Source organism: Dendropsophus ebraccatus, chromosome 6 (genome assembly GCF_027789765.1).
Source record: "Dendropsophus ebraccatus isolate aDenEbr1 chromosome 6, aDenEbr1.pat, whole genome shotgun sequence".
NCBI lineage: Eukaryota > Metazoa > Chordata > Amphibia > Anura > Hylidae > Dendropsophus > Dendropsophus ebraccatus.
The window spans coordinates 37682359-37696622 of record NC_091459.1 but is presented as its reverse complement, the minus strand read 5'-3'; the positions used below and the strand labels follow the sequence as shown (position 1 = coordinate 37696622).

General features: G+C 42.6%; 1 protein-coding gene across 4 annotated transcripts in view; it reads right to left on the bottom strand.

Annotated features, from left to right (window-relative positions):
- Window positions 1–14264, bottom strand: part of ARMC2 (armadillo repeat containing 2) — a 102165-nt gene that overhangs the window by 41221 nt on the left and 46680 nt on the right. For all 4 annotated transcript variants that reach the window (XM_069974812.1, XM_069974811.1, XM_069974809.1 and 1 more), the window contains exons 6-7: window positions 13763–13827; window positions 8460–8561 (exon numbers count right to left, since the gene is read on the bottom strand). In XM_069974812.1, the coding sequence (XP_069830913.1) occupies window positions 8460–8561; window positions 13763–13827 (167 nt within the window). The remainder of the gene's footprint in view (window positions 1–8459; window positions 8562–13762; window positions 13828–14264) is intronic.

The window sequence follows — 14264 nt, the reverse complement described above, 5'->3', positions numbered from 1 at the left end:
CACTTATGTTCGGCACTTATCAGCAGACCGTGGCAGTAGAATATAGAAAAAAAAACACCCTACGCCAAAAAGGAGGAGTTGCTGATTAGCAGCGCACTTTCGTGCGATGCTGATCAACACTCAGCGGCGATAGGGTGCGGAAAATAGAAAGAAAAAAAAATTGGGAAAAAAATAATTTTTTTTACTACATTCTGAACATCCCTGTAGTGGCTGATACGTGTATTACACTTATCAGCCGCTAGGGGGCAGCAGAGCGCAAGATCCGAAAATAGACGACGCTGGAGCCGGAAAAATACGAAAAAAGACGACGCTGGAGCCGGAAAAAGCCGATCGGGACTCACGGAAGAAGCCGAAGTCCCGACAAGATGAAGAGGACGCCGGGAACCCGGAAGACACCGATCAGGACCCCGGGACAGGTGAGTAATGTACAAATACCTGCTCTGGACCCCTCAGCTACCTAGCTGAGGGGTCCGGAGCAGGTATTTATTACTTGTGGGGACTTTGATCGCCGTGAACGGCCGGCCGGCTGTTCACGGCGATCGGGACGGTGGTACAGTGACCACCATTACTTTTTACAGTAATGGCGGTCGGTGCCGTCCTCGGACAGCACCGACCGCCATTTTTTTCCGGGTCATCGGGCCACCGATGGCCCGGAAAGGTTCCGATCGCCGCTATGGGCTTATCAGCCAATAGCGGCGATCGTCGGCATGGGGGGGGGTTAACAACCCTCCATGCCGACAGGGAGAGATGGCCTGCTATGTATTATAGCAGGCTATCTCCCCCGATCGGGACCCGGCCGGCCGCGGCGCCCGTTTAAAGGGCGGACGTACCGGTACGTCATGGGTCCTTAAGTGACAGTGATCCATGACGTGCCGGTACGTCATGGGTCCTTAAGAGGTTAAAGGGAAACTGTCACCAATACAATGCTATCTAATCTATCACAATCATGTTATAGAGCAGGGAGAGCTGAACAGATTGATATATAACTTTGTGGGAAAAGATTCAGTATAACTTGTAACATGTTGATTAAAGCCCCTGCTCATTCTGTGTTAAGGAGTCCAGTGGGCGGTGTCACTCAATGGACTGGACTCTTTAGTATGGAAACATCAGAGATTTCAATCAATAAATTACAAGCTATGCTGAATCGCTTACCATAAAAAAGATATATCAATACGCTCAGCACCTTCTGTTCTATAACATGATGCCGATGGCTTAGGTAGCATTTTCAAGGTGACTGGTTCCCTTTAAGAAGCCAAGCTAGAATCTCTCCCAAAAGGAAAAGTTACCCATCTGTAGACAGCAGTCTCAGAATTGTTGCCCCTCATCAGTACCAAACAGGGTGCTGGCTGGCTAGCATACAGGCCTTTGTTGAGAGGTGTACTCCTCAATGAGAATCATCACCCCTTTAGTATCGCATGACAAAAACCCAACATTATGTTTCCGGTGAATGGACAGTAGAGCTCAATGTATACAAGTACAATATTGGTAAGGAAGAACTATATATCTATATCCACCCACCACTTTGTAACTTAAGGCTTTTATACATACAGTGAATGTGCTATAGCTACCTAGGTACTAAGGTATTTCATACCTAAGTCTCTGTATAAAAAGACTGTGTACAAACATAGGTGCTCTCTAAAGAATTTTCATAAAATTTGGGGCTCCTGGTATGATTTACCTCTAACACTGTTCTCTACTTGGGTTTACAACACCAAACTACTTCCATGTTTACTTCACCATCTATAGAATAATATAGTCTGCTAATCTAGATGAGCAATTCTTCCTAGATTTTTACTTTTCCTGGAGTCTCTCTTTGTATGTCTGTTACTTTGAGGCCAAATAGCGTCCGATGTTTTGAAATCGCGGACTTACTTGCAAAATAACTGCTGTTATTTGCCCTCAAATTGAAGGACATCCAAAGAGGCTACCATCAAACGGCCAATAATAGATGGTGTGTGAACCTAGCCCATGCATGATGGGAATTGTATTTTTGCGGAAACTGTAGGGCCACAAGTTACTTATTCTTGATATATAGGCTTTACGCCAATTCCCATATAGTAAATTCCAAGAACTACAACAATAGTGCCCAAATCAGCTGAGAACATTAGCAGAACATTAACAGATGGTAATAAAGTCTAAGGAACATTCACATTTGCTAGATCTGATAATGTTTCATTTCTGGTTAAAACAAATTAAGCTGGATTTATATTAATGAATGCTGTACCCACTAACCTACTTTTTAGAATATCGTAAATTCTTTTACACAGGAGTGCCAATGTATACAGGTTCTCTATCAACCAGCATATGCGTCACATTGTTCAGAGCTGGTGGGGTAAAGAGGGAATATATCTAATAATTTGTTTTTTTCTGGTGGTCTCCTTACAAACCCAATCCCTGCTTCCAGCAAGGCAGGCCCGCAGTGGGATGTGGGAAAATACCAAACAAGTAAACTCACCTGTCACCGTGCCTCCGTAGTGCAGCTCCACAGTCCCTCTGACTGCCGCTGGATGTCATTTTTAGCTGAAAACTGCTGCAAAGTCAGGGCCTGGCTGATCGATTGCCTGCTCAGCCAGTCAGTCATTGACTAGAGCAGTGTCCAGTTACTAATTGGCTGGGCAGGCAATCACTGAACCGGGGACGTGACGTTGCAGCTGGACGTTGCAGTGGCAACTTAATAACCAGTGTGCTTAAATGTCCGCAAAGTGTGTTACACTATCAGGCCCGCTTGTTATAAATGTCTAACCTCCCACCCCTGGTTAAGACCCATTTACATTAATGGAAACCACATTTATTGCAGAGATAAATTGTTACGTTGTACTGAAAGATTAACAAAAAATTTATCCAAACAAAAAGATTATTAGCATGCACTTCCTCATAGGTTTGTGGCAGCTTCCCCCTTGAACTTCTCAGTTTTCTATGTAAAATTGGTGGTGGTGGTCAAAACTTATACATGTCTATACTTGTACTTTTTAGCTCAGGAAACCCTGCTTCACATGTTTCACTTCTGAATCCCTGTCTTAGATATTTATAACTGGATGAGCCTATTATATACTCATGAAAAGAGTTATCCTTTCAAGCGCTCAAAGAAAATAATTAAGTGTTGCTGACATTAAAAAAACAAAGAAATAAAAAAAAAAAACACTTTGCCACCTTAGACATGTCAGTCAAACATACATCAACAGTATCAAGTCCAGCAGCATCCAAGGTAGTGAATAATCTTAAAGAGAATCTCTGTCACTAGGCTTATGCTGCCTTAAATGAGGGCAACAAGTGAACAGAAATGAATAGTGACAGAAATGCTGAGCAGATCTGTGCATTACTTACATCATTTTGTTCAGCCGTTCTGCTAATATGCAGGAGAATAGGATTCCTGATATCCCCCGCCTTTTAGCGGCTGATTGACAGTTGGCTGCCTATACGCAGCATGGATAAATAAATGGCGATAAGGACTACTGGGATCACCCTCATAATGGAGAGGACTCCTTATCCTCTTGGATAACATGGGCAATATCTCCAAATCAGCTGCATAGAACTTTGTCAGTGATATATCATTCAGTTCAGCTTTTCTATTACTAGTTTATGCTACCCTGAGATAGGACAGCATAAACCTACTGACAGTGTCTCTTTAAAATCTTAATGGCATTCCCAACTAAAGGCGAGCAATGAACAGTATGCTTGACCCGTTAGAGTCAAAACATACTATATTGACTATAGGTAGTGATTAGAGATGAGCGAACCAGGTTCGGGTTCGAATCCATCCGAACCCGAACGTTCGGCATTTGATTAGCGGGGGCTGCTGAACTTGGATAAAGCTCTAAGGTTGTCTGGAAAACATGGATACAGCCAATGACTATATCCATGTTTTCCACATAGCCTTAGGGCTTTATCCAACATCAGCAGCCCCAGCTAATCAAATGCTGAACGTTCGGGGTTCGGTTCGAGCATGCTCGAGGTTCGCTCATCTCTAGTAGTGATATACATGTGACAACCATACAAGTGAGAGGTTGATAAGGCAAGTGGGGTAAGGTAACAACAGAGGGTAACATAAAAGTCGGAGGGTCAATCTGCATTTACAAACTTATTAAATAGAGGATAAATGGTGGCGTGGCCTAGCAATGGCAGAGTAAGGACGCAGCTCTACAGTTTGAGGTCAGTCTTAAAGTGACACTGTCATCTCCTTTTTGCATTCTGACATCTCTACTTAGATGTAAAGGGTAAATTTAGCGGTTTTCATACCTTATTTTATATCATACGTACTGCTGCTTGTTCAAGTAAAAATTCATCTTTTATCAACTGCAGATTGTGTTAAGTGGGAGGGGCCACATGGCATTAGCACTTAGCCCCGCCCCCTCGCCGGCCATTGGAGCAGGCTGGCCGAAAGGTCTAGACCCCACCCCTTTACATTGGTCAACCAATGGGTGTCAATGGGGCGGGGCCAACGGTGCCGTTGTGGGCGAGGCTAAGTGGCGCTAATGCTGTGAAGCCACGCCCACTTAATTAAATCTGCAGTTGATAAAAGGACACTTTTTACTTTAACAAACACCATGACGTATGATATGAAATAAGGTATGAAAAACGCTAAATTTACCCTTTACACCTGTGTAGAAACGTCAGAATGCACAAAGGGGGTGACAGTGTCACTTTAAGCAGTGCAGAGATAGCAGCGGTCTCAGAGACCATCCTGACAAGAGACAGGGAACGGCCCAGCACAGCCTCTCCTGTGATAGGGACAGTTAGCAGCAGCACTCTGTGTGAAGAAGCGCCGCCATTTTCCCCCAAGCACATGGCTTTCCCCTCACAATCTCCACACAGCCCCCCTCACAGCCTCTGGGCTCATGCACAGATGAAATCCTCCTCCTCCTCAGCTGCCCAATCCTGGGATCTGCAAAAGCATATGAAACTACTGCCAACTTGGCAGGAAATGGAACATTTTGTGCAGCGTTTAGAAAATTCCTACAAGCAGGAGCTCACATCCAATAAGGCAGCTATCCAAACAACAGAAAATAAAGCGGAGGAGATAGCAGCTTATCATGCTACCAATTTAGTGCAAGTAGAGGAAACAGTGCACAGGGTGGATGCGCATGATTACCATATTACACAACTGTACTGCTTGCACGATGACAACGAAAATAGGAGCAGGCGCAACAACATAAGGGTACGCGGCCTGCTGGAAGGAACTAAGACGGTTGACTTAATTCCCACTCTGCAGGGAGTGTTTAGTTCTATCTTGAAACGCCCTGTGTCCAAGGAGCTGGAAATTGATAGAGCTCAAAGAGCCCTGGGTACTGTCAGTTCTGACCCGAACAGACCTTGTGATGTCATATGTCGACTGCATTACTATTTCATTAAAGAGGAGATCATGAGGAAAGCCAGGGAGAAGAGACTATTGACTTTGATGGTGCCTCACTAACTTTGCTGCAAGATCTCTTGAGGCGCACACTATCCCAGTGCAGCTCACGCCCTGGGTTGGAAATGCTCTGTGACCGGGAGATTCCCATTCCAGCTGGTGGTTAGACATGGAGGCAAGCGCCATACCCTCAAGGATCCAGCGGAATCACCACTTTTCCTTCAAGCCCTTGGACTGCCTGAAGTTCGCCTGCCAGGGTGATCGCTGACCCCTGCGCTACCCAATGTGGTTTACGCTAACAAACCAGCTCCTGATAATCTAGGAAATGAGGGCGGAGGGAATTTCACCTCCACTATCCTTCCTCTGATGGTCTGCCATGTTAAATTTTATGTACAGAGATTTTTCATATTATGTGATATTGCCAACTCTCATTTTCAATGGTTGATCATTGTACCTGTGACTCGGGTACAACTGTGATTTCTCATCCCCTCCCTAACCTAGCCTTAAATTCCCTTATTATTGTTATAATTTCTCTCTTTTCATGAATACGGTGCACTTCTGCCATGTTTAGTTTAGTAATGCTGGGAATTACCCACAGCACTTTTTTTGTGGGTCTTACATGTAGTTGTTCTTTTTATCTTAAAAGGGATGTATACGGTGTCCAGTTTGCTCATTAATGTTTACCTTGTGGTGGGAGACGCTTCTGCTAGTCAGGTTCTACGAATAGGTTGGCGCCTTGAGCGCTGGTTGGAGCAGATTTCTTTTTCTGTGGAGTTTAGGTCTCTACAGTTACAGGGCCTCATCTGTAAGCCCTTGTTTCTATGGTGTTTTTTTGTGTTTGTTTCTTAGTGTTTTCCTGTGTCTGTGTGTTTCTCCACTAAACCTCTTGTGTCCGTGCTTCCCTTTGTTTATTGTACCTACCACCATTATGGCACCGGAGTCACTTAAAGTGGCGACCTTGAATGTACGTGGCTTCAATGAGCCAACAAAGCGGTCTCACATAACATATGCTATGCATTAACAACATGTTCATGTCCTTTTATTGCAGGAGAACCATTTTCGAATGAACCATGTAATTCGCTCCAGACACCTATTTCACCTATTGGCTCCACAGCATCAATCCTGATGCAAAGTCTAAGGGGGTGTCCATAGCCTTGCATAGATCACTTGAGCATGACCTTCAGGATACTCTGGTGGATCACAATAGTCGGTACATTTTCATAAAATTACACATAGCCTCTACTATCTACACAATAGGGTCTGTTTATCTTCCTAACGCAAACCAGGGCACAATTTATATAGTTGAATAGACATGATGTTCTTATCTCACAATGCACTGGTTCATACCCTATCTTCGACCATAGGCACGACATTATGGTCTGATCACTGTCCAGTGTATCTCTCTATTGCCATCCCAGAAGGGGTCCCTACAGAATGGACTTAACGAGTCGCTCCTGAAAGATCTGGTCTGTAAGGCAGAGAAAGCCATCACTGAGTTTCTTAGTGTTCATAAGCATGATTCTACTTCCCTTCCTCTGTAGTGGGAGGCATTAAAGTCTATGGTGAGGGGCATTTGTATCCAGCAGGGCCCCTGCTTAAAGAGGGAACGTGGTGCCAAAATTAAAGCGTTGCTCCTTGATCTCGAAGACCTGACCAGAAAACAAACACACGTCTGACCCTATACTCCTGCAGAAACTGGCAGACATCCGGACACGACTTAAATAGCGCATTTGCGATATTGATAACAATCAGAAAACTCGCTATAAAAGCTATCTCTATGCGAACGCTTATAAATGTGGCAGAGCTCTTGTCATGTACCTTCATCCGCCCACGTGTCCAACGTATATTCCATTCATTAGAGATCAGATGGGTAATCAAGTCCACGATCCCTGACAGATTGCATCAGAGTTCAAAAACGATTACAGTTCCCTATATTCTCTAATGGGCCAATATGTTGATCTTCCTCCTCAGTCACTGGAGAACATACAAGAGTATGTGGAGGCCACGGCATTGTCCACTGTAGATCAGGAAGCCAAGGAGAGTTCAGATGCGCCATTCACTGAAGGAGAACTAGGAATGGCAATATCCTCATTGAGGAACGGGTAAAGCCCTGGCCCGGGCGGGTTCCTGGCCATGTTTTTCAAGGTCTTTAAGGACTGTCTACTCCCTTTCCTGACCAAGGTTTTTAACTCAATATCGGCAGTTAATGGGTTCCCAAAACAATCCCTAGAGGCCCACGTTGTAGTTCTGCCTAAGCCAGGGAAAGATCTTTCTCAGTGCAGTAGCTATAGGCCCATATCACTGATAAACTGCAACATCAAGCTATATTCCAAAGTCTTAGCCACTAGGCTACATATGGTTATCCTTCTATACATCTAGACCAAGTTGGATTTGTCCCTGGAAGGGAGGCCAGGGATAATACCCTAAGCAGTATATTGGTAGCCCATGCAGGCACCACGGCAACTAAGTGTTGCCTTTTGTCCGTAGACGCAGAAAAGGCCTTCGACAAGGTTTTGTTGGAAGTTCTTGGTAGCATCCCTAACTGGGATCCGGACTGGGATCAGAGTTTATCACAAGAGTTATGGCTCTCTATTCATCTCCATCGACTAGAGTTAGAGCTAACGGAATCCTGTTGGAGATCTTTCAAATAAAAAATGGCATGAGACAGGGGTGCTCTTTGTCACCCGTTGTATATTCTTACAATAGAACATTTGGCTATCTATTCCTGGCTACCTGTTCCTGCACCCGGCATACTGTTGTTGGAATGGAGGAGTTTGTCTAAATACTATATGGGGAGACAGAGGGACCTAATTACTATATGAGGTCATAAGTAACAGTTATTCTGTTGGTTAAACTAGAAAGCCCCCTCAATATGACCCACAATGAGGAGCAGTTGTATACCAGAGGCTCTCTTTCTGGCCAAATCAAACTGTTCTAGTATTACAAGGATGGACATCCTTCTGAATGGTTACCATGTAATACTACATTTTCCAAGTGGGCAGTACAGGGGATATGACTTGGTGGTTAGTGGCCTACAGAGTCATTTTGAAAGGGGCTGTCTCTGATGAGGTTTTTAAAGTTCGTAAAAAAAAAAAAAAAAAATCTATCTTACCTTGCTGTGCTGCCTCCAGGGCCTGCAGAATTGGTGAAATGTTTTCATACCAGTAACTCCTCTCCCATTCAGTTTCTGATTCATCCACTGTTAATTCAGCTTCTGAATTAAATTAAAATAAATTGAATGACAGGTTAAGAAAAAGACATAATGAAAAGTCAGATCGAACAACAGTTATTTTATTTATACACATGTACATACTAAACTTTTCATTTCACACACTGCAACTTTCTTCTGTGGCAGAGGCAGGAGTAGAGATAATAAAGTGAATAATAATTGAAAGTTTCCAGTTTAGGCTTTTGGGCTATAAAATAAAGTTAATCCCAAAATACATAAAAGTGTAGATTAGGCCTTATAAGGCAGGTACATTTTTTTTTATTTGTCCAAAGAAACCAGTCGTATTTATACATCGCCATAAGCTGCAAATAAATGCACGTTTATTCGTATACACAAAGTGGATCCCAGATGTAGTGATTCCAGCGACAGTAAATATTGCATGCTGTATGTTACAATGCTTGTAGCTGATCTTCCAACATGTTTCTGTCACAATGCAGTGACATCATCAGGGAAGATACAAAAACTGTAATAGGTCCAACACAGTATATGCTCAGCAACTGTGTGCATTACATTTATGTTGGGTCTATAATCTTGTGAAATGACCCATATTACATCATTCTACCAGTTTAATGTTCAAGATAGATGTGGCTGCAAGTACCCAGTGTTTTGCCACTGCAGATAACATTGAAGGATACTTTGCCAGGGGTTATATAACTTGACCATTAGTCTATTATTGAGCACCTTTAGCCCACTATTATACTTACCAAAATTACTGCAAGAGCAACATTGCTCAACCCCATGACATTATACCTATAAGTGAAGGGAGTAGTCACCTGCCGGCAAACTACATGAACCAAGATATGTCCACCACTTGTACAGCCAATTGCACGTTGTAATATTGGTCGTTTTGCAAGATTATAGACCCAACATAAATATAATGCACATAGTTGCCGAGCATATACTGTGTTGGACCTATCGCAATTTTGTATCGCCCCTGATGATGTCACTGCATTGTGACAGAAACATGTTGGGAGGCTGGCTATAAGGATTGTAACATACAGCATGCAATATATACTGTAACTGAACTCACTACATGTGGGATCCACTATGTGTATATGAATATAAGTGTGTTTATTTGTGGCATACACCAGATATATAACTACAACTGGTTGTTTTAACCACCAAGGTCTGGGGACTAACATTGGAGTATCTTAAAGGAGAAGTCTGGCAAAAAATTTTTTATTAAATTATTGTATAGCCCCCCAAAAGTTATACAAATCACAAATATACACTTATTTTGGGAAATGCAGATAAAGTGCTTTTTTCCTGCACTTACTACTGCATCAAGGCTTCACTTCCTGGATAAAATGGTGATGTCACGACCCGACTCCCAGAGCTGTGCGGGCTTTGGCTGGAGAGGATGATGGCAGGGGGACGCTCAGTGTCCCTCCAGTGCCCTGTGTCCCTCAGTGTCCCTCTGCCATCATCCTCTCCAGCAGCCACAGCCTGCACAGCTCTGGGAGTTGGGTTGTGACATCACCATTTTTTCCAGGAAGTGACATCACCATGTTATCCAGGTCATGACATCACCATTTTATCCAGGAAGTGCCATCACAATTTTATCCAGGAAGTGAAGCCTTGATGCAGTAGTAAATGCAGGAAAAAAGCACTTTATCTGCATTTCCCGTAATAAGCGTATATTGGTGATTAGTATAACTTTTGGGTGGCTATACAATACTTTAATTTCGCCTGACTACTCCTTTAAGGTGAAAGTTAAGTTTTAAGCCAATCCCAATTTTGCATTAGGTGCACACCAATTTTTAAGGAAACCTGTCGGCCTGATCACAGTGGTCTCTCACTTATGAATACATACTTAAGTTTTAGAGACTTCACAGTTTAATCACTGCAGGGCAGAATCAGTGCTGTGAAGTAGGAGTCCGATGTATTAATGAGATATGGGCCCCAACCTTCCCGCTGCCGACCGCTTTCTCCCCTATACTGTGGACAGCTGGAAATCCATCAAAAAACAGTGAGAGTGTACAGCTTCTGAATAAATCAGACTCCTGCCTCAAAGTACTTACATAGCATAACAGTGATTATACAAAACTTAAAACATATTCACACCTTAAACACACACCAAAGACGTAAGTGTGTCTATTAATCATAGAAGGCAGCATAAACAGGCTGACATATTACCTTTAAAGTTAAGTGCAGTTCTATGTATTTTTTTCCCCCAAACTAAGTCTTTACTTTTTTTTTTCTGTTTCAATCTATGTCATTAGCCTTCAGAAGTGGTTTTGCATCTACCACCTTGGGGTTCAGATAATGAACAGGAAATTTGAAAAAAATATATATATATTTATACATATGAGTACTGAAGACTGCCGAGTTATTGCGGTCTCAGTGGTGTACTCACAACACACATAACTCTCCTGGTCACGAAAACCCTACCCAGTCTTCTGCGATTGGCTACTGTTTTTAGCACAGGATTTCAGAAGCCTTAGCAACACTGCTAGCAGTTTAAAGCCTCTCCCTCATATACTTAAGTCATACATTGTTCTTGACTGTCTCCTCAAAGTGTTCACCACAACATAAAGAAATAATTTGACAAACGAATCTAAAAGCCTGCTGAGATGTAATTCTAGTATAACTATGGCAAAAATATTAACATGTAACAGTGCAGTCAATGGTTTGTAGAAAAAAAGCTGGAGACGTCCGGTGCAGGGACTTCTCCGACAGCAGGTCATGGCACTGCGCGGGCACCTGGACGGGTAAATATACATCCTTTATTATGTTCCCCCCTGCCCAAAATTATTTTTTTCCTTGTGCAGGACTTCTCCTTTAAAAGGGTATTCCCATCCCAACTAATGTAGTTATAGTTGTAGGGCTTGTTGAGTTAAATATTTTTGTAAATACATTTATTCAGCAAACTTGTCTCCTCCTGATGTGACCATTCTAACCTCCCATAGACAGTTCATTGTCTAGATTACAAATTACCACTCTACAGTGGTCTGACTGATGTATATACAGCTATAATGCATAATAATGTGTATATACATTATATATATGCAGCATATCCAGAGGAGGCAAGTTTGCTAAATGATTGTATTTGCAAAAATGAATAACTTGACAAGCCCTATGAGATAAACCATATTAGTTGACATCGGAATACACCTTCAGCAGGGCCGTATTAATAGCTGCTGCCCTAGGCACTAAACCTGAAGCACCCCATCTTCACGCACCAGTTAGCATCATGAAGAAATGGGAACATGGTTTCAGCCATATGCATTTCTCTACATGTAGAATTATTGTCTGAATCACGTTTTCATGGTTTTTAACTGCTTGAAACATCAACAAATTTCACCACAGGATTGGTAGATTGGTAGGTGATAGCTCCAGGCGTCATATTTAACACCGCCACACCAGACCTGACCACTACCCCAAAACACCCACCCCCCCTTTTGAAAAAACACCAGATTTACTAGCAAGTCTGAACGGAAGGTGGGAGACAAAAAAAAAAAAAAGTTGTTTTCTTCCCCCTGGGACCGCCCAAGGCACCGGACCACAGGTGCCTAGTGATAAATACAGCCCTGACCTTCAGGCTATGTTTCCACTGTTCCCATACAGTATTTTGCAACCAAAACCAGGAGTGGATTAAAAACACAGAAAGGCTATGTTCACACACTGTTGAAATTGAGTTGATGGTCGTTATTTAATGGCAAATATTGCTGTTATTTTAAAACAAAAAGCAGTTGTTTTGAACCAAAACCCCCTCCCCTCTGTGACCCGGCTCCATTGGAATCAATGGAGCCACGTCACAGAGGGGAAATTGTCACACTGGGGGGCCAGCGGACCAGCCCCCAGCCCTTTATGTCGGGCCGATGCTTGGGAATTGGCGCTGTTCCCGGCGCTGGTCTGTTCATCTAAAAACCACAAAGCGATGTACTATTGGTACATTCGCCTTAAGTTTAGGTTAGCTTAAAACTCTAGCCTGATGTTATGTCTCCATTGTGCACACAACACAGAGGATGCAATTAACCAAAGCATAATCAAGAGTGGTGTGGAAGAATTTATAGGGGGAGTGTCAAGGTTTTCCTCTAAGGTTACACAGCTAAAAACATTACAATAAAAGTAATGGGGGGGGGGGGGGGTAAGGAGGATGAATGTTTTGTTTTGTTTTTTTATGATCAATTGTACTTTGGAATGACACTTTTTCCAAATGTATGTATTGAATATGTATATTGTGAGAAATTAATTATTATGTTCACAGTGCTGTCAATTTATAGGTAGCACATAGACTGATCATCATTAGCCTTATACCCCATTATACTCAGTACATCAAAATTAAAATCTAGTTCAGCTTTTTTCCTGCTATTAAGTTCAGGGGGGGGGGGATAATAAGAATCCTTTACGTTTTCTGTTCCAATTGACTAAGAAAAAACTTACTTATGCTGGAATCACACACAGCAGTTTTTGAGCCAAACCCAGAAGTGGATTCAAATAGAGTGGGAAATATAAAGGAGGATTTAGACTTCTACCCACTGCAGGATCCACTTCTGGCTTTGGCTCAAAAACTGCGTCAAGCCTTCTTTACCATGAGAACAGTAAATCTGTGGAACAGTCTACCACAGGATCTGGTCACAGCAAAAAACAGTGGAGTGCTTCATAACAAGCTTAGACAAGTTCTTAGAGCAATTAAGTATTGCAGCCTGTCGCCTGATCGTGGCCTTTAAGCACATCCTGTTACACCAACCGATTATTGCCCGAAACGACCTTTACTCTGACTGGAAATTTTAAAACATGGCTAGGAATGTATACCAGGCCAGACAGGTAAGACAGCCGTTTCAGGGTTATTGTCACACCTTGAAAAGATGGTGTAAGATTTGCTTTGCATAGCCTTTCTTCCTACTTATGGGACAGACGCAATACATCAGAATGGGAGACACATTCTGTATGTGCAATCTGTGCACCTGAAATAAAACCAGCTAGATGTTTTCTACAGTTTGTTAGATTGCAAGGACTGAGCTAGAACATTTTGCTATCTGCATCCTGCATCAGGCCACAAAAAAAACCCAAAAAAAAAGCATTGACAGGTTTCTCTCTGTTGGTATGAGTGGTAGGCGTAGGTAAAGCAGATAGAACTTTTACTTGACTTTCCATTGACACATACTGTAAGTCAGTTGCAGTAATAGATATGGTACAACAACCAATAGATCAAACACAAAAACACATACTAGCTATTTTACCTCTCTGTACGGCCTTCTTGGATTCATTTGGAGATGGAGCTTTGCTTCGGTTTTCATTAATGTCCCTGAATAGTCAACAACAGACAAACAATGTTAGGATTAATGCCTAAAAAACAACTCAGCCAAACAAAAACTGTACATTTATGTCGCTTCACAACCATTCAGTGGTTACTTCTGACAATGACCTTTGCACTAGTTTTATACATAAGTTAATTTCAATCGTACTTCCTTAAATTGCATTCTAAAGTTTATTCTGTTATAGCTCATCATTATGTATCACAAGGGGAAGCTCCCTTTATTGTGATCACTGTCAGCACTCAGACCCGACCCGAGGTGCTGACAGTGATACATATGTCAATGCCCTAGTAGACATAGTACCTTTTGTACAGTATATCTGTCCAAGGAGGAGATTCAAGCGACTCTGTACCCACAATCTGTCCGCCCCAAACCACTTGTACCTTCGGATAGCTGCTTTTAATCCAAGATCTGTCCTGGGGTCCGT